Source organism: Priapulus caudatus, unplaced genomic scaffold, assembly GCF_000485595.1.
Source record: "Priapulus caudatus unplaced genomic scaffold, Priapulus_caudatus-5.0.1 Scaffold220, whole genome shotgun sequence".
In the NCBI taxonomy this organism is placed as follows: domain Eukaryota; kingdom Metazoa; phylum Priapulida; class Priapulimorpha; order Priapulimorphida; family Priapulidae; genus Priapulus; species Priapulus caudatus.
Window position 1 is genome coordinate 69,910 of NW_014577281.1, and position 21,404 is coordinate 91,313.

Below are 21,404 nucleotides of genomic sequence, written 5' to 3' on the forward strand. Positions count from 1 at the left end.
GGAAATATATTTCGCGCTAAGATATTGACGGAGATTCTCACGTCAACTGTAGTAGCTATACATGCATAACCCAGGTGATTGTTCGCCCTATTTTGTTACAAGCTGCTATAAGAGATTCAAATGCTGAACGCATAGCTAGTATATATTAGTCACCCATTTGAAGGGCGTTAAAAATAACATCCTTGTCTATGTTGAGCGAGAGCATAGCAATTAGACCCTGGCAAAGTCAGCGCAGTTACAATGATAGACACAGACTGGCCTTCGGGAGGCAAGACTGTTAACATCCACGTGATCCGTCAGGTTGGAGTAACTACAGGTTCCCACCGCACAAACACGATTTCATAAGAATAGACGAGGCGTGTCAGCTATCTCGTGGTTGTAAAATTACAAGCGGTATTTGCGTGCATCATGTTCTAAACATCGGACGGCTGGCGCTATGCGTCCACACTGCAGTAATTAATTCACTGACCCACATAAAACGAAATGGACTTTCCGATTACCCAGTGAGCCTGCCTCGTCATTCTAATTGTTAGAGTAATGTCAGCAAATGATACCCATGGTTTTTAATGTGGCTTCTTGCAGTTGCTAGCATAATCTAATACGTACGATAGGCCTATCAACAAAAAATATGCGCACGCATGCCATCATCTAATAAACAGATGTATATAAATTTATAGTATAAATTATCTATAATAATAGGTGAAACATTAAGTAACATAGCAGGTCAGGTGGCAATAGCTCCCTTTTGTAGACAGGCTAACAAAGACGTATTATTATCCAATTGTGAGCCATTTACTATGACATACGCCTTATTGTATGATAAGAACATATCAGTGAATATGTATATCTTCTTCTTGATATAGTTTCATTGTTACCACGGCGCCTACGTAGTGCATCATACATGATTAAATACCTAATTCCAACCAGGCCGCATAAATAAACATATGAATATATGCCACTCGATAACTCCGAAATCGAAATGTCACCTAATAATCCACATCACTTCACCACACCAACCCCTAACCAAGCTATATATTGATTTTGTATCGCTATGAAATATTTTCTAAAACCCATCCTAATTCTTTTATATAGGAAAATTCGCTTTCCTTAGCGTCGTTTCACTTATAGTCACGCTTATATAAGCATGATATACACACTTTACAGGAACGCAATTGCGAATAACTTGTATCTACCCCACTAAACACATATCATAAAAAGATGGGATGCCATCAACGGGTGGGGCATGAAACTTCGGAAATATGAAATAATAATTATAGTTAGGGGTCGATAATAAAAAAATGCAAATTTGGTGAGCAGCAACGCATTGCTGAATGAATTCAACGCGAGAAACCAAGACTTACACATACACTCAGTGGAGCACTTAAACAAACCATAATAACATACAATGAAAAGTTTGTAAATATTAAAAGCAACGACCAGTCCAACTTACCGCAGTTCTTCGTCGCGTGACTGTGGGCTCTGCTTGGCCGGTGCTTGTGATGACGGACCACCGTCTGAGCCCTTTTGTAGCCGCGGTCGTTAGGCGTGGGCGAACACTAACCAGCCTCTCCTCCTTGCTGCGACCTCCAAATTCTTTCCTCTAGGCATTAATTTAATCGCTAACAACGGCATAGGCGTGTAAACCTTGAAGTTTGTATTATTGGTGCCAACAATGCAATAAACGTCCAGTAGCGAGAAGGATATTGGTGACATGTAAAGTTAGAAATCACCTGTGCCCGGCATCCCGTATTAAGAACGTGATACGAATCTACCACATAGTTTATATGCACTCATGAATACACGTATAGACAACCCTTTACGCGTGAGCACACGTAGGTGTGAGTAAGTGTTTATGGAAGCATACCTTGCTATTCATTCATCTGTTGCTTTGCTGCTCGCGCCTTTCCGGATCTCGTGAGCACCACATTTATGCTTTGTTTATATATATATTCATATTCGAGCTCAATTATGAAATGTACCAAGGTACATTATGTACAATTAAGTACGTGAGTTTCGGACAGCAACCGCAGAAAATCGTCAGACCCAAATAATAACAGTATCACAATGGTTTTGCCCATTGGTTTTGCCCTACGCAGATAGCAGGTCTAGTCTGACAATCACACTATGTGTATTACAGCTCTTATGATTAGTTATTAATTTAGAAGTATTAAAACAGCAATTTGACCTTTGGAAATTACGATTGTATAAACAAAGTGGTGTTTCCAGATTCACAAGAAGCATAAGTGTAGAACAGCAGTTACATCACATAATAAGACCACTCATTTACTTTCAGAACTTCTACCTAAAGAACTACTTTTAGCGTCGTGCCTATTTTAGCTAGTAATCTTAGTTAATCCTGTCGAGCCATTGTTGAGCTCGATCTTTATACTTGGATAATTATTAGTTACCAGCGCGCACTCACGACATGATGGATCACCTTGATGCAAGGTATGTCACTATAGGTTTCGGTTCACAGGAATTTCACACATTTTTCTGAAAATTCAGCTAACTATCCTCAGAGGTCACATGCGACTTGTCTTTTGTCATTCAATCTCGGCCGTTTGACGTGTGACCAATGAACCGTGAGCTCTGCGAAACAAAACACATGCATGACTAATTAAGCTCATCGCGACGAATTAAGACTACGGCGAGAGTTAATTATTCCTATGTGTCCGTGTCCTATGTGTTGTGTCCTATGTCCATTCTCCTGTGTGCGTGTGCGTGTGCGTGTGCGTGTGCGTGTGCGTGCGTGCGTGCGCGCGTGCGCGCGTGTGTGTTTGTGTGTGCATGTGTGTGTGTGTGTGTGTGTGTGTGTGTGTGTGTGTGTGTGTGTGTGTGAGAGAGAGAGAGCGTGCATGCGTGCGTTCGTTAACACGTGCGCGCGTGCGTGTCTGCATACGTTCGTGTATGTTATATTTCCAGTTAAGTTCTAGCGTTTTCCGTTTCTAGCCCTGATGAAACTTTGTGTGTTTAGCTCTATGTATTACGTAGAATTTCTTTCCTAATCCAGAGCATCCCATATGGTGCTTCGAATGTCATCGTTACACACTCGTCGATATAACAGTCAAACGAAGCATTCGAACATTTGGTGGAAGTTGAGGGACTGAGAAGCTGCTGGGTTACGCAACAGTAACTATCGGTTGCTCGTTAGCTCACCCCGTAACTCATTCTTTTACTGAGTCGTCAATGGCAAACACTGTTGCTATTGCCACAGTGACCGTGACCGTCACTGTCACCGTCACCCTCACCTTCGCCGTTACGGTTTATAAAGTTCGAAACGGATAGAGTGTTTGTTTCAGCGAATGACTCAGCGCGCAACAAGTGTGTCAGTAACGACAATTGTATCGGCTCGTCACGTCTCAAATGTTTATTACTCCAGACTATAGGGTGAAAACTGAGAGAGACCTCGCCCGGAGTTGCATCGTTTTATCAAGGTCTGACCTAGTCACGTTCAACGCTATACTCATATTGATTCGCGAGATTGCGCAAGTACTTTGTTCGATTCGGTCATATTTTGCAAGTCATCATTGATGGGCGCCGCATGCCTTCCGTTCTCAGAATATTTTCTGGCAACCCGTTTCAAAAGCTCATATGCCTCAAAACAATTCTTGGGACAGTATAATTGAAGCTACCACCACTACCACTAAAAAGACACAACAGGGTAGAGACAAAGAGATATTGGGAATTTGGTTTGCACCCACAGGTGGTTACACGTAGTAACATTGTAATTCTGTCACGTCGCGTCACGCACGGTTTGTGCCCGGCGCTTACTTGGAGAGTTATGTGATTAACAGGACAGTGTAATCCATAAGGGGTAGGGGCGCAAGGGGGGCGGAGAGGCTGGCAGGCAGTCATACAACAAATTTCATTAGTATATGTTGAAGCAAATTTACCCATTCAGTCAACTCGTATTCCGTGTGCGGTTTATTTCTTCCAACCCGTAAAAAAGTAATTATGCTATCCAAATGTTTCTAAGGAACCCAATCTTCCTAAATTTCCTGTACTCTAACATTGCATATAATCTGTATTCTCGCATTCCAGGTATTTTTCAACAAAACACATTTTCACTCTGTATATACTGCGAAATTTGATCGTACATCCAACGAGTTCGGAGATATACGCCAACGCCAAACGCTGCGCACGGACACACAATCCTCAACCGGGCTAAGCATAGACAAAGAATATCGGCGATGCTGTTGCTTAACCGTCATTGCTATCTACTTCGTGACATACCAAACTAAACTGAGCATGCGCAGTCTACCCGTGATAACTTGCCCGGTTAAGTATTTATATATAGACTATAGAGCACGTATTATTATGATATACGTGCTCTGGTAGGGCCTATTTATTCTCTGCCTACGCACTGTGATTTAACGCGCGTCTATGACTCTATGTAGGATCCAATTTTGCAGTCTGTGCGGGGTATTAGACCGGAGTAGCGCGTATATATAACCCGGGATAACGCGTACACAAAATGTGTATTGCGTATTTTGTGTCTGTATACGCTGCGATTTAGCGCGCGTCTGGCTTTGGCCAGTTTGATGTAAGATCAAATTTGCATCCTGTACTGGGTATTAGATTATAGCGCGCATACTAACGAGTAGTTTGATATGATAACAATAAAATATAATTGAAATAAATTACTCTCAATTCATATTTTGTTCATATTTGAATTTAGTTGCTAGAATTTTACTTGTATAAATAACACATGCTTGAATTAAAACCACATGCAAGTGTTTGGCCTCGCGCGCTTTGTTCTATATTTTGTAAGCCGCGCATGCTACGTGTTGATATGTTTTAGTATCCACCATAGCACCGCTGGCCGTAGGCCTAAATATCGTCCCCGTTGTGAATCACTATTACAATGTAATGTTGTATTCAATCACGCATGTAATGCTTGAGAAGGCACAAGAATAATAACTCTAAAATAGCAAACAATAATAAGTAATAAATATGTTTAATTAAAAACAATACCTGGTTCGGAACACACTGGGCATGCAATAACAGAGATTTAATCATAATTATTATGCTATATATATTATAAGGAAATTGGTATGGATGTTTTTCATGGTTGCTTACTGACGATTCTTTCTGTATTAAATGTATGAGTTCAACAAAATAATAGTCCTGTTGGTGAAATAGAGCATGCGACCGCGGATACATATCCTATATAACCGTGTATACTAAAGCTTATATTCGGGAAAGTTACATCTTTAAATTGCTTCGGAATTGCCCCTTTTCATAGAAAATTACTTTTCAGTATTCGTTCTGTATTTTCAAGGTATTTTTTCAAAACCGAATACTTATTTTTGCATATACTAGGCATGTATGAACAGAAATCTCTTGCAATTTTGCCTTTTACTATACTTACCAATACTATTCGGATGATCACATATACTGGAGGAGTATGCAACATATTTAAAAAGTAAAAACATGAGCGCATACGCAAACGAGCGCACACACACACACACACACACACACACGCACGCACGCGCACACGCACACACACGCACGCACGCACGCGCACACGCACGCATGCACACACGAACGCATGCGCGCGCACACACGCATGCGCACACACAAATCTGATTTTAAATGATTCAAATATTGAAAATGTGATGATATTTTTCAAGTGTGACCAATTATAAATTTTCACTACGATTTCTGAACGACTCACAGACCAACAATACAGTCACATAGTATATCAACTATTCTGTCCAACACAATCGCGCTTCTTCAATTCGTTATAATTATATATTCACAATAATTTGATCTGGTGGTTAATAAATAGGTACTATAACATCTATCTATTGCGCACAGTCGTTTGCTGACGGTTAGCTCCACCTGGCGGACACGGGGATTCCAACCAAGCGAGGAAACGTTGCCGTTCTCATTAATAATGCTGGCTGTGATTCATGAACAATCCTGAGGTAATACGTAATGACGTCTCTAGTTTCCTTTCACTGCGGCGCCATAGACTAACGACATTGTTAGTCTACTCTGTCGCCCAATTACCTTTAAGCGCCAGGTTTGCCCGGCCCCGGGTGCCACACACCTTGTTGTCACGCCAGTTCCACTGTTTTATTCGGTTGATGGCTACGCAACAACTGCCGTACACGATACTGTCGTATCTACGTACACATGCCGCAGATTGACGTACTTGTAATCGTCATTAAAAGTGAGCTTCTTCGTAACTACTCTCGACTTGTTCAGCTCACCAGGCGAGATAGCTTACCACAGAGCGACCGTTACAGCCTATATCGCCAATTACTTGGAACCATAACCGGTGGGCGGGAGTACGGTGATGCCCAGACTCGGGAAGCCTGCAAGACGCGGCAATTCCGCACGGCATTATATCTCGCGTACTGCACGTTCTCTCATAGGGGCACGTCCTGAGGATGAGGAGGCATTGCAACGAGCATCTGAGCCTGAGAGAAAAATTAGACGGGAGGTGAACAAGAGGAAGGCAACGACGAAAATTAATCGATAGCCTCCTGGGACATATACGGGCAAAACGAAGACAATCGGAGTTGGTGCTTTTGGTCGAAGGGAGCGCTAGCTGGTAACGATTGACGTCTTTGACTCTGACGTCAATGCCAGAGGCAGGACAGCTCGGTAGTTAGATAACATAGATCACTAGAGCATATATTCTGCGTATTCACAGCGGATATAAAACACGAACAATCTTCATTTCTCTAATCAAATTTATATTTAAGTCATGCTCTCTCCGCATAACTGGGTCAAAACCAGCTTCACAATTACCTCGCGCGCGCGTGCGTGTGTGTGTATCTGTTTGCGTGTGTGTGCGCGTGCGTGTGCATGTATCTACGCGCGTGCGTGCGTGCGTGTCTGCGTGTGTGTTTCACGTACAGATTAGTGAACCGTACCAGTGCAACTAAAGAAACTAATATTCAATGTAGAAAGTAGGGTTTCACGGAATATATTTCAAAAGTAAACCATCTGGATGATTCATCTGGGTACTATAATATAGGCAATAATTTAGGACGATACGGTGCTTGAATGGTAACTTTTTACTTGTGACGGACTTGCAACTGATACGTCACTCCGCAAACCCAATTGAATAGCCTATTCCAGTACAATTTTTAATATTATATTTTACTTTCGTTTACTAAGATAGCTTTAAACACGGTCAGTGCAGTTATAGTTTAAGAGTTCTAAAGAACCATCCGCAACGCCACACACCATCAGCCCCACACAATCCGCCACACACCATCAGCCACACACAATCTGCCACACATCATCAGCCCCACACAATCCGCCACACAATCCGCCACACACCATCAGCGCCACACAATCCGCCACACACCATCAGCCCCACACAATCCGCTACACACCATCAGCCCCACACAATCCGCCCCACACAATCAGCCACACACAATCCGCCACACACCATCAGCCCCACACAATCCGCCACACACCATCAGCCCCACACAATCCGCCACACACCATTAACAACGCCACACACCATCAACAACACCCAAACACCATACAGGACGCCCATACACAGCCCACAACGGCCTTCGCTATTCACTTAAGTTCACATTTCAAGACCAGATTTCTTCAATCTGCTATTTTAGTCTATGTTCACTAGATAAAAAGCATATTGACAGAGCATGTATGCATGATTTCATGCACTTCGCATAGACAAGCAAACAAGATAACATCCTTTGTCTAACATAATCAGCAGCAATTAAATATATTCCTGATATTTTTTGGTAGTCTGTGGTTATTTGGTAAATTGCTCCAGCTATACATCAAAACACCGTGACCATAATAAACACATCTATTATGCCAACCCACAATAAAACATACTGCCATGCATCACTCTAAGGACTAATGATTATTATCCCTTGATTTTCACAAACAAAATATATTTTCATAAAGCAAAATCTTTATAAGCATTGACATGAAAACTTCTGTATAAATAAAAACAGGTAATAGATTGTCATTGACAAGTATGCAACTATAACAAACCTAATGACACCAGGATAACGTTACAGGTTCACAGGAATTAACATCTCAACATTGGATCATGACCATTAACTTCCAAACCGTAATAGCATCAGGATAGTAATTCATTTCGTACATGCAATGACCTATACACGTATTTTCATCATTGTTGAAACAAACAATGTCATTCACTTCTATTCTACGCGAGGCCAGTAACGATGACTAATACAGCATTAACACTTAACCGGAGCACCAGACTTCGTGTCACATTACGGTTCGGTCATATCTAAATGCCATGGCAGGCTTGTACACATTCTGCGAGCGACGAGCACAGCAATGACAAGAGACAAAACGATCATTGCTATGATCGATGAAGAACCGTTGCCATTCTGCTCCACCATGCCTCCCATTTGGCTGTAATTGACTTGCATCGTTGTTGGAGCTACGCGCTGACGAACATGGGACGCAGGATGGTTACCCACCGATGAATGGCTCTGGGCATTCACGGTCGGCTTTCCCTGCACACTGGGAGACTGCACAGTCTGGTCATTCTGTTCAGGTGACGTCACCGGTAAACATGGTTGCCGTGAGCTGTGGTCTGTTGTATTTAAGTCACTGCCACCTGCTGTAGTTTCTGTGCAGTCAGGGACAGGCGATGAAGGTCCAAGGCATGCAGTTTCTTGGAGAGTGTCAGTAGATTCGTTGGAACTTTGTTGACTATGAGATGTTTCACTCGGATGTTTTGAAACAGACTGACTACTACTGTTTGGAGTCATGCTGGCCTCAGCCTGCAATCAAATGCACAAGTAAACATGAAATGGCATGCTGCTCGTATGTGCTTACTCACGAATGTGTAGAGCCTATTAAAAAACTGAATTTATATAATTACGTAGTATATATATAGTATATATAATAACTGCATGTACGTAGGCATAAAATGGGTACAAACTAAAAATCATCACTGTTCCATAGAACAATCGAATGTGACTTATAGTGCGACTTTAATTCACCTATAGCTTGTAGCAGAGCAACAGCATTTACTTTTAAAACAATTACTCTGGTACTCATGCTACTGCTGCTGCTCTTACCACTCCTGCCATTGCTGATGCCATGGCTACTACAACTCTTAAACATCTATTGCTCTTATGGCTGCTGCAGATGCTAGTACCACTCTTTCTTCTGATGGTAATAGCCAAATAAATTTCGTAATCATTGCAATAAGAATTGATTTTATCACCATGACGCTGTATCCAGGAAATTAAAAAAGCAATACAGGTACAGCAGCTGCTTATAACTGTAATACAATTGTACAGATGAACAATGATTCTTCTATACCTTTATGAAAGAAAATATTTGACTTTTAGCCAATTAATTCCGATTGCAGTCGCAATTCCGGGTTACATCTCATATAACCTACCTACATGTAAAATATGAACACTGTGCTTAGACCTATAATTGGTTTGTAAATAGTAACATTGTTTTTAAAAGTACTATCAAAATATGGCTGCCATTTTTGCTCAAGCTAACTTAAACAAGTGCCGCAGAGCGACAGCGCTCAACTGACGTGTACTGTAGCCAGGTATTCTTCTGATAAACTCACTGGCAACCGAATCAAGTGCGCCCTCCTGCCACCGCGTTACGTGCTCCAGAGGCATATATCTAGGATACTACTAGATTAACAGATCTAAAAATCTATGACAGGCTTGGCTATACCTACTCGGTAGTACAGTAATAAAGATACAGCATGTGTTAAACTTAATGCACTTTCTCGCAATATAACAGTTATCATGGATAGGCGTCGAGCAGCGGCATTAGTGGTGGTGGTGGGTGGAGGGTGGGGGAGGGGGATAGATTGGGGGAAGGCTAGGTGGGAACGGGCTCTAATAGACAAAAGCAGATTCAGTCCTTTGTTAACAGTTCCAAGAAATCCATGTTTATCCCTTTCCTCTTGAGGGTGCAGAAAAGTGTTTATCAGACACTTACTCTGTGCGCAGCGTCAGCAAGAAAGTATGATTTCAATGGTCTCTTTCAATACAAGTGATAAAGAACGGTAGGTCAGTCGCTATAAAAAAAGTTTTGCAGCTCGTCCGTTAGACGCATTGTCTACAAAAAATGGTCTGATAGTCTGACGCTTTGCGCCCTCACTAGCCCTAGCTGACCTGCTGGCCTCCAATTCGGGCGTGGTGAATTGGTCTTACTCGCCTCATCACAAAGCTATATCATCGAATATTTGGACGAGCGTAAAGTCAAGCCAATGAGATTTGGTGCCTGGCAATTTCCGTATTTCCTTCTATACGCCGTTAAGTTAAGGGGAAAATAATTCTCGCCTCCATTGACACCATATTAACACTTTGATCCCTGACCCCCCAAATTCGACAATCCGCGAGTCTTTTCCGCGATTCCCCCCCGCGAGCGTCCCGAATATACAAAGACCGTAGACAATCGATGCGAGTTAAACGAATTTGTGCCGCACTGTTGACGGACGCAAGGACGGACGCACGGATCAAGCATGCGATTCTACAAAGCTGCATACTGACTTCGTTAGCGTGACTAAAAAAACTAGGATATAATGCAGATGTACCCATTAGTGAATACTGCGTGCCGGCCAAGCTAGAAGTAGATATCGACTGATATTCAGCGGTAATGCTACTGAGTGTGACGAGTGAACAGCCTTCCATATGAACTCTAATCAGATAAGACTTAATACCTTTTTGTCTAACAATGACTAAAAACTGTGTATGCTTAAATCAGTTAGACAACTACCCTTTGCGAACACCTATCGTGTCACCAAGAATTTGCCTGCTTTCGAGTTACAGCACTGGATAGCACTTGTCATTGGAAGCAAAGAGAGTCATGGCTTTGTCAATGCCACAGGAGTGGACAGCATCCAGTCATGGGACGTACATTTTCCAAAAACAAAAGATGTTCAAACATGTCAAATGAGCCTTGAAATAATAATCATGCGGCTTACCATCGTTCGCATACAAAACCAGAATTACCCAATAAGAAACATATATAGTACACAGTCAAATTCATTATAGCAAACTTCCTACAAGATATGCACTGGTATCAGAGTACATAATGAAGAGAAAAGTATGACAGCCGTTTAAGCAGCGTTTTTGCCTAAGTGTTCAACTTGAAAATATTCTATCAATATGTGAATAAATATATTCAAACTTTACCTTGTTTTCGTCTATGATTCTCCCTTAATCATATGACACCACCAATTTACCTGAAAATCGTATGTGTTCTTCAAAAAAGTTCTTTGAATACGACGACAGTTTTCCCAACCATTCGCATCTCTTTGACCAAACTTTGTTATCGGATTAGTGTTCTATTGCCTATGACGGAACGCTGGGGGCTGTTGGGGATATTAGGTAAGCACAGTAACAGCACTTGTTTCGCTTCCTTATCATCAGGAACACCGATGGCAACACAGCTAAAATCAGCTGCTAGCTCGCCGTGAGCACACATTTATTTTTAGCACGCTAGAAACGCAATACACGCTGAATGCAATTTGATGCCTAATATCCCCAACAGCCCCCAGCGTTCTGTCATAGACAATAGAACACTAATCCGATAACAAAGTTTGGTCAAAGAGATGCGAATGGTTGGGAAAACTGTGTCATATTCAAAAAACTTTTTTGAAGAACACATACGATTTTCAGGTAAATTGGTGGTGTCATATGATTAAGGGAGAATCATAGACGAAAACAAGGTAAAGTTTGAATATATTTATTCACATATTGATAGAATATTTTCAAGTTGAAAACTATGCAAAACGCTGTTAAAACGGTGTTATACTCTTCTCCCATCATGTACTCTTGATGTGTATTAAACTGCTGCACCTGCTCAGGTGTGAATGAACAACTAATGACAAAACTTGCCTTTTAGCCAGGATCATTCTTTCATCAGGTGTGTAATCAAGTGCACCAATCGCACCACCACCTGGTGTTGGCATAAACCCAATTATTGCTAACAATGCTGTTCTGACTGAAACACAGAATAGTATGGATAAAATATGAAATACTCCAAACCTTTTGTCACTGCAATCTGCTGTATAAAGTGAAAAAATAAGCACCTACATCTCCAATCATATCAACACTGCAAGGCAACACAAGCAAACTTGCCAACCATAAATACAACTATGCCCCAATTGGAACGTATCAATGAAAAGTTAACGTCTAATTATTATTGAACAATAAAAATAAGTACGCAAGACAATTAAAGGGAAACTATATCCTAGAATTTTAGTGCATATTATGATAATAAAAACATAAATAAAAGTATATACAGGGTGCGAATTTAACGTGAGTCCAGAGTGAAATACTCCCCGATTTACTGCCGGACTCCCTGATTTTACATATGCAGGAGTCCGTGTGACTCCCTGAAAATTCTGCCACACTAACTAGTTCGTTCCAGTGCACGGCCTCGCGGAATTACCGTATTTTTTCAGCTAATGTCCAAAGAAAATTGGACTCCCTCATTTTGCTGCAGACTCCCTCTTTTTGAGGGTAGGGAGTCCGTTGGACTTCCGTGTTCAAAAGTTAATTTCTACCCCTGTATATACCTACAAATTTCTATAATCATGCATTCGCATTTGTCATAAAGCAACACCAAGTTTCAAAATCTAAATTTTCTGCTGCTGTCATGACACCCCGCGATTGTGCTGCCACCCTGACAAAGTTGCGCTTTTTCCGATTTATTTTGCACGTTACAGACCGAAGTCTAATCACAAAAGTGCAATTATAGTTATAACTAGAGCACTCGGAGAGCACAGACCTCCGCCAAGGCAGCTGAATTCTCTCAATGTGAAATTTTTAATTAATTAATTAATTAATTAAGTGGAAAAATTAATTAATTAATTAATTGGATCCGGATTAGTGCGAGCGTGCAGGTGGGGGAGAACTGTGGTTGCCCCTTAGCCTGTGGTTGCGTGTTTGTAAGTCTACAGCCAGCGCACCTAGCGGAAGTGAACTGAAACGTGCATGGTAACACACAAACCAACAAACACACAAACCAACACTCAAAGACACGCCGGTGAAAACATAACCTCCGCCAAGCCCCTGGCGGAGGTAACAAACTTCTATTTAATCGAACGATTTTAATTTAAGGACAAATTCGGCCATATTACAACTGAAACTTTTAAAGTTGTTTATAAGATAGTACAGCTCTTCTCCTCTCAAATTAACAAATAATAAATAAGTCTATAGACTTCAGCCAAAAAGTTGTTATGTGCAAATTTGAAAGCGGATGGGCTAGTAGTGGCGCCACCGTCATTGCAAGCATCGATACAGCCTGTAGTTTTAAAACATAAAAAAAAAATTTCGAATGACTATTGAACAATGAAAATTTTACGTAGCATAATTTAAATCTATTTTAACTTAAAATATGCGATGAACCTAGGGCAATGTATCCATTTAAAACATATTTTAACTGAAGATAGCACTTAAAACAATGCTTTCTTTCAAGGTCTACAAAAGTAGCAACACTATCCCTTACCTCAACTTAGATTTGCAAATATCTTCTAATAGTACGGAAACAATTAATTTGATAGCATACTTGACCAAGATGGCTGCCACGACTCAGGATGATGTCCAGATATACTCAGGCATATCTTTTTCATTGTTTCAAACCTTCCATTCACCTATATTAAAATATCAGAAACAAAATATTATTAAGCACAAACCTCAGATATAACTAGGTACACTTGCCAATAAAATAATTACCAGAATCGATGAAGTGAACTGATTTATCTTAGGAACAGATACCAAAAAATACAGTGTGTTTACATTTAAAATGAATTTGCCACCTTCACAACATAGGAGACATGTTTACTATTGACAAAGGACTAAAACCTAATACTAATGCAGTAGTAAGAAGCTGCTCACTCTAAACGGAATGGATGTATCTAAACAACAAAACACTAACAACATTTATACAAGTTATTTTTTAGAAATTAAGGCTGAACTAAGCATGACTTAATGCAGAAAACAATTACCGTTAACAGCATGATGCTTGGTGGCTTCATTGGATACTCTGGTGGTAGAATGATCCTACCATGGTAAATACCATTTTGAAACTCTGTTTCTGGAGGTCCTCGGACTGTGAAGTGCCATTCAAACAAGTTGTCCTATCATATATACATGATACAGGTTTAATAACTCAATATTATGGATTCTGGTAAGAGTATCACATAAGCATGCTAGGAAACCCAAGTAAACATGGATTGTGCCTTACAAATGGGGAAAATACTGTTCAATCTATGCAACAATAATCAATTTGGTGAGCTTCACTGAGGTATGACATGGCATACACCACACAAACAACAAACTTATACAGACAAAATTGAAATAGAAGCCACTATTCAAACATAGTCAGTATTTGGCCAGACTAACCCATTTCAAACAAACAAGTGCCGCAGTGCGACAGGGCTCATCTGGTGTCTGGTGTTCTGCTGATAAATTCATTTGTGCATAGCAAGACGTCTTATACATAAGTCTTCTTTATTCTTGTTTGACTTTCGTAGCCAATTCGAACAAATATATCAGCTACACTTTCGCACCCACCTAATCTCTATGCATTGCAGACACATGTGCATTGCAGGTTGGCAGTCAACAAAATTTATGATTAGAAGCGTGCCAGCCATGGGCTGCCCCGTGTTTTTGCCTACCCACGCGAGCATTCACTGATTCAGCCTTCAGGGTGCTATAGACAGACTGCTTTAGAAAATAATATGATTTAAGGAGCATAAAACTTGTTCAACAAACATTTGCCTTTGCAATTCAACTGTACAACTGTAGCCTCACATTCACACAGGTATGGGCTCTAATAATAGCAAAATCAGTTCAGTCCTTTGTTAACCGTCAACAAATCAATGTTTAACCCTCCTCTTGAGGGTCAAAAGAAGTTCAGTCCTTTGTTAACAGTCAACAAATCCATGTTTAACCTTCCTCTTGAGGGTCAAAAGGTTATCAGACACTTACTCTTCGCACGTCAGCAGAAAGTAGATTTCATGGTCCTTTCAATAAAGTGATAAAAACGGTAGGTCAGCGCTATAAAAAAAAGTTTTGCACTCGGTCCGTTAGACCATGTCCTCAAAAAATGTCTGATATCTGACCTTTCCCCCACTGCCCTATGACCTGTGGCCTCCAATTTCGCGCTGGTGATGGGTTTCCTCCCCATCACACTATACATCAAATATTAAGAGCGTAAGTCAAGCCATTGAGATTTGTGCCGCAATTCCGTATTTCCTTCTATACCTTAAGTTAAGGGGAAAATATTCCCCCTCCATTGACACATCTTAACCTTTGACCCCTGACCCCCAAATTCGACATCCCGAGTCCTTTTCGCGATTCCCCCCGACGTCCCGAATATCAAGACCGTACATCGAGCGATTAAGATTTGTGCCCAACTGTTGACGGACGCACGGACGGACGCACGGATAATCATGCGATTCTACAAGCTGCATCTGACTTCGTTAGCTGAGCTAAAAACGGAATAATGCAATGTTACCATTAGTGTATACTTGCGTGCCGGCCAAGCTAGAGTAGATACGACTATATCAGAGGTAATGCATACTAGTTGAGAGTGAAACCTGTCCATATGAACTCAAATCAGTAAAGACTATACCTTGTCTAACAATGACTAAAACTGTGTATCTTAATTCAGTTAGACAACTACCTTGAAACCTATCTGTGTACCAAGAACTTTTGCCTCTTCGAGTACAGCACTGGATACACTTGTCATTGGAAGCAAGAGATCATGGTTTGCAATGCCACAGAGTGGACACATCCAGTCATGGGACCTACATTTCCAAAACAAAAGATGTCAAACATGTCAAATGAGCTTTGAAATAATAATCATCGCTTACCAGTTCGCACAAAAACAGAATTACCAATAATAACATATATATTACACAGTCAAATCATTAATAGCAAACTTCCTACAGAATGCATGTGTATCAAGAGTACATAATGGGAGAAAAGTATGACACCGTTTTAACAGCGTTTTGCCTAGTTTTCAACTTGAAAATATTCTATCAATATGTGAATAAATATATTCAAACTTTACCTTGTTTTCGTCTATGATTCTCCCTTAATCATATGACACCACCAATTTACCTGAAAATCGTATGTGTTCTTCAAAAAAGTTCTTTGAATACGACGACAGTTTTCCCAACCATTCGCATCTCTTTGACCAAACTTTGTTATCGGATTAGTGTTCTATTGCCTATGACGGAACGCTGGGGGCTGTTGGGGATATTAGGTAAGCACAGTAACAGCACTTGTTTCGCTTCCTTATCATCAGGAACACCGATGGCAACACAGCTAAAATCAGCTGCTAGCTCGCCGTGAGCACACATTTATTTTTAGCACGCTAGAAACGCAATACAGGCTGAATACAATTTGATGCCTAATATCCCCAACAGCCCCCAGCGTTCTGTCATAGACAATAGAACACTAATCCGATAACAAAGTTTGGTCAAAGAGATGCGAATGGTTGGAAAAACTGTGTCATATTCAAAAAACTTTTTTGAAGAACACATACGATTTTCAGGTAAATTGGTGGTGTCATATGATTAAGGGAGAATCATAGACGAAAACAAGGTAAAGTTTGAATATATTTATTCACATATTGATAGAATATTTTCAAGTTGAAAACTATGCAAAACGCTGTTAAAACGGTGTTATACTCTTCTCCCATCATGTACTCTTGATGTGTATTAAACTGCTGCACCTGCTCAGGTGTGAATGAACAACTAATGACAAAACTTGCCTTTTAGCCAGGATCATTCTTTCATCAGGTGTGTAATCAAGTGCACCAATCGCACCACCACCTGGTGTTGGCATAAACCCAATTATTGCTAACAATGCTGTTCTGACTGAAACACAGAATAGTATGGATAAAATATGAAATACTCCAAACCTTTTGTCACTGCAATCTGCTGTATAAAGTGAAAAAATAAGCACCTACATCTCCAATCATATCAACACTGCAAGGCAACACAAGCAAACTTGCCAACCATAAATACAACTATGCCCCAATTGGAACGTATCAATGAAAAGTTAACGTCTAATTATTATTGAACAATAAAAATAAGTACGCAAGACAATTAAAGGGAAACTATATCCTAGAATTTTAGTGCATATTATGATAATAAAAACATAAATAAAAGTATATACAGGGTGCGAATTTAACGTGAGTCCAGAGTGAAATACTCCCCGATTTACTGCCGGACTCCCTGATTTTACATATGCAGGAGTCCGTGTGACTCCCTGAAAATTCTGCCACACTAACTAGTTCGTTCCAGTGCACGGCCTCGCGGAATTACCGTATTTTTTCAGCTAATGTCCAAAGAAAATTGGACTCCCTCATTTTGCTGCAGACTCCCTCTTTTTGAGGGTAGGGAGTCCGTTGGACTTCCGTGTTCAAAAGTTAATTTCTACCCCTGTATATACCTACAAATTTCTATAATCATGCATTCGCATTTGTCATAAAGCAACACCAAGTTTCAAAATCTAAATTTTCTGCTGCTGTCATGACACCCCGCGATTGTGCTGCCACCCTGACAAAGTTGCGCTTTTTCCGATTTATTTTGCACGTTACAGACCGAAGTCTAATCACAAAAGTGCAATTATAGTTATAACTAGAGCACTCGGAGAGCACAGACCTCCGCCAAGGCAGCTGAATTCTCTCAATGTGAAATTTTTAATTAATTAATTAAGTGGAAAAATTAATTATTAATTAATTGGATCCGGATTAGTGCGAGCGTGCAGGTGGGGGAGAACTGGTGGTTGCCCTTAGCCTGTGGTTGCGTGTTTGTAAGTCTACAGCCAGCGCACCTAGCGGAAGTGAACTGAAACGTGCATGTAACACACAAACCAACACTCAACAGACACGCCCGGTGAAAACATAACCTCGCCAAGGCCCCTGGCGGAGGTAACAAACTTCTATTTAAATCGAACGATTTTAATTAAGGACAAATTCGGCCATATTACAACCTGAAACTTTTTAAAGTTGTTTTATAAGATAGTACAGCTCTTCTTCCTCTCAATTAACAAATAATAAATAAGTCTATAGACTTCAGCCCAAAAAGTTGTTATGTGCAAATTTGAAAGCGGATGGCTAGTAGTGCGCCACCGTCATTGCAAGCATCGATACAGCTGTAGTTTTAAAACATAAAAAAAAAATTTCGAATGACTATTGAACAATGAAAATTTTACGTAGCATAATTTAAACCTATTTTAACTTAAAATATGCGATGAACCTAGGGCAATGTGTCATTTAAAACATATTTTAACTGAAGATAGCACTTAAAACAATGCTTTTTTCAAGGTCTACCAAAGTAGCAAACACTATCCCTTACCTCAACTTAGATTTGCAAATATCTTCTAATAGTACGGAAACAATTAATTTTGATAGCATACTTGACCAGATGGCTGCCACGACTCAGGATGATGTCCAGATATACTCAGGCATATCTTTTTCATTGTTTCAAACCTTCCTCACTCTATATATTAAAATATCAGAAACAAAATATTATTAAGCACAAACCTCAGATATAACTAGGTACCTTGCCAATAAAATAATTACCAGAATCGATGAAGTGAACTGATTTACTTAGGAACAAATACCAAAAAATACAGTGTGTTTACATTTAAAATGAATTTGCACACCTTCACAACATAGAGACATGTTTACTATTGACAAAGGACTAAAACCTAATACTAATGCAGTAGTTAAGAAGTTGCCTCACTCTAAACGGAATGGATGTATCTAAACAACAAAACACTAACAACATTTATACAAGTTATTTTTTAGAAATTAAGGCCTGAACTAAGCATGACTTAATGCAGAAAACAATTACCGTTAACAGCTATGATGCTTGTGGCTTCATTGGATACTCTGGTGGTAGAATGATCCTACCATGGTAAATACCATTTTGAAACTCTGTTTCTGGAGTCCTCGGACTGTGAAGTGCCATTCAACAACAGTTGTCCTATCATATATACATGATTCAGGTTTAATAACTCAATATTATGATTCTGGTAAGAGTATCACATAAGCATGCCTAGGAAACCAAGTAAACATGGATTGTGCCTTACAAAATGGGGAAAATACTGTTCAATCTATGCAACAATAATCAATTTGGTGAGCTTCACTGAGGTATGACATGGCATACAACACAAACAACAAACTTATATACAGACAAATTGAAATAGAAGCCACTATTCAAACATAGTCATTATTTGCCAGACTAACCCATTTCAAACAAAACAAAGTGCCGCAGTGCGACGAGGCCTCATCTGGTGTCTGCGTGTCTTGTGCATAGCAAGACGTCTTATACATAAGTCTTCTTTATTCTGTTTGACTTTCGTAGCAATTCGAACAAATATATCAGCTACACTTTCGCCACCCACCTAATCTTCTATGCATTGCAGACGACTGTGCATTGCCAGGTTGGCAGTCAACAAAATTTATGATTAGAAGCGTGCAGCCATGGCTGCCCCGTGTTTTGCCTACCCACCGCGAGCATTCACGTTATTTAGCCTTCAGGGTGCTATAGACAGACTGCTTTAGAAAATAATATGATTTAAGGAGCATAAAACTTGTCAACAAACATTTGCCTTTTGCAATTCAACTGTACAACTGTAGCCTCACATTCACACAGGTATGGGCTCTAAATAATAGCAAAATCAGTTCAGTCCTTTGTTCACGCGTCAACAAATCAATGTTTAACCTCCTCTTGAGGGTCAAAAGATTATCCCGACACTTACTCTCTTCGCATGTCAGCAGAAAGTACATTTCATGGTCTTTCAATAAAGCCCATAAAAATGGTAGGTCCCGCTGAACAAAAAGTGTTTCAATCGCTCCGTCAGACCATGTCCTCAGAAAATGTCTAAAATCTGCCCTGTGCCCCATTGACCTTTGACCTGTGACCTCCAATTTCGGCACAGTGATGGCTTTTCCTACCATGATGCTATACACCGACTATCCCGAGCCTAGTCGAGCCGTTTAGATTTGTGCCGCCAATTTCTGCATTTCCTCCCTATACCTTAAGTTAAGGAGGGAATGTTCCTTCTTTTACACCTCTAGACCTTTGACCCCCAGCTTCGACATCCCAACTCGTTTTCGGATTACCCCCACACGTCCCGAATATCGTGACCGTACGTCGAGCGGTTAAGATTTGTGCCCAACTGTTGACGCCCGAACGCACGGCCGGATGGACGCACGGACGCACGCACGCTCATGCGATTCTACAAGCTGCATCTGACTATGTCAGATGAGCTAAAAACTGTAATCAATAATACATTAGCTAATGCTATCAAAATTTTCAAAAAATATGTAAACCTCTAGTGGTTGTGCATAGTATTGCTCTGTTGGTTCTTGCAGCTCCTTTGCTTCGCGCATCAACCTTTTTACAGCTGCAATATAACAAACAGTAGCTTAGATACGATCAACAGTAACAATCAAATACTGTTCATTCAGGGGCCACTAGCATTATTGTATAAAGAAAAAGCTGAACAGATAAAAGTCACAAAGCTATAGAGGCTAAAGCCACAGAGGATTAACAGACTACTTTCATTACTGATTGTTTCAGACATTTCAGTAGTTTTGGGCAACTTCAAATTTAGATTTAATTTTTAATACATTAATCATTAATTACAAACGAAAGCAGGAATAAAATTACACGTACCTTAGGCTTAGGGATACAGATACCAATATATACAATCTAATTAAAGGATACAGTCAGGGTTACGGACAGGCACCACCGTAAAGGGATTACAACATAATTAACTGCCCATTAAATCCAACCAAACTCACATCTATTTAATAACCGAGAAGTCTCTCTATGCTCACCGTGAAAATAATCACAGAATTTACTAAAATTACTAACAAGTTCAACAGAGATATTCGCAATTTTCTACATTCTACGATAATTGAATGACTACGTTTAGAATTGACCAAGGTATGTGCAATTGCTAATGTTAATACTCACTGCGACCAATTACCACCAACAAACTTTAAAAAAAGTTGTGCTGTTATAACTTGACAAAATAAGTGAATTCTTTCGATCTCCTGTTTGCCGCCCACTAATTAATGCGTTATCATCTCTATGTACCTAAACACGCGTAGCAACACCGGTTCAAATTAGCTGTAACAGCGTCTTGATTCGGATTCATATTCTGGGATAGCACGTGCCAATGATGTACCTATTTTAAGGGCGTTCCGGGGTTTGCAATAGCCGGGTAAGCATCAGTCTTCGACGTTCGGCGGAGGACCGTGATCCGAGACCACCAAAATCTCTCTCGGTCCAGTAAATTTAACAAGTTAAATGGAGCGTCGCAGGCTTTCATTTTTAAGGGGCGCGATCGCGCTCGCGCTCCACCGCGCACCATAAATTGTGCCATGGTGCGTGCATCATCGCG

General features: G+C 40.4%; 2 protein-coding genes across 2 annotated transcripts in view; both read right to left on the bottom strand.

Moving 5' to 3' along the window:
- LOC106807530 (cold and drought-regulated protein CORA-like) overlaps positions 1–1,891 on the bottom strand; it is a 4,360-nt gene extending 2,469 nt beyond the window's left edge. The window contains exons 1-2 of the mRNA XM_014809897.1: positions 1,865–1,891; positions 1,451–1,600 (exon numbers count right to left, since the gene is read on the bottom strand). Coding sequence (XP_014665383.1) covers positions 1,451–1,600; positions 1,865–1,876 — 162 coding nt within the window. The 5' untranslated portion in view covers positions 1,877–1,891. The remainder of the gene's footprint in view (positions 1–1,450; positions 1,601–1,864) is intronic.
- A 5,033-nt stretch (positions 1,892–6,924) lies between these two features.
- Positions 6,925–21,404, bottom strand: part of LOC106807528 (ubiquitin-conjugating enzyme E2 J1-like) — a 19,432-nt gene continuing 4,952 nt past the window's right edge. Inside the window, 7 exon segments of the mRNA XM_014809892.1 lie at positions 6,925–8,759; positions 15,655–15,778; positions 16,750–16,855; positions 18,407–18,482; positions 18,842–18,933; positions 18,936–18,962; positions 20,316–20,399. Coding sequence (XP_014665378.1) covers positions 8,241–8,759; positions 15,655–15,778; positions 16,750–16,855; positions 18,407–18,482; positions 18,842–18,933; positions 18,936–18,962; positions 20,316–20,399 — 1,028 coding nt within the window. The 3' untranslated portion in view covers positions 6,925–8,240.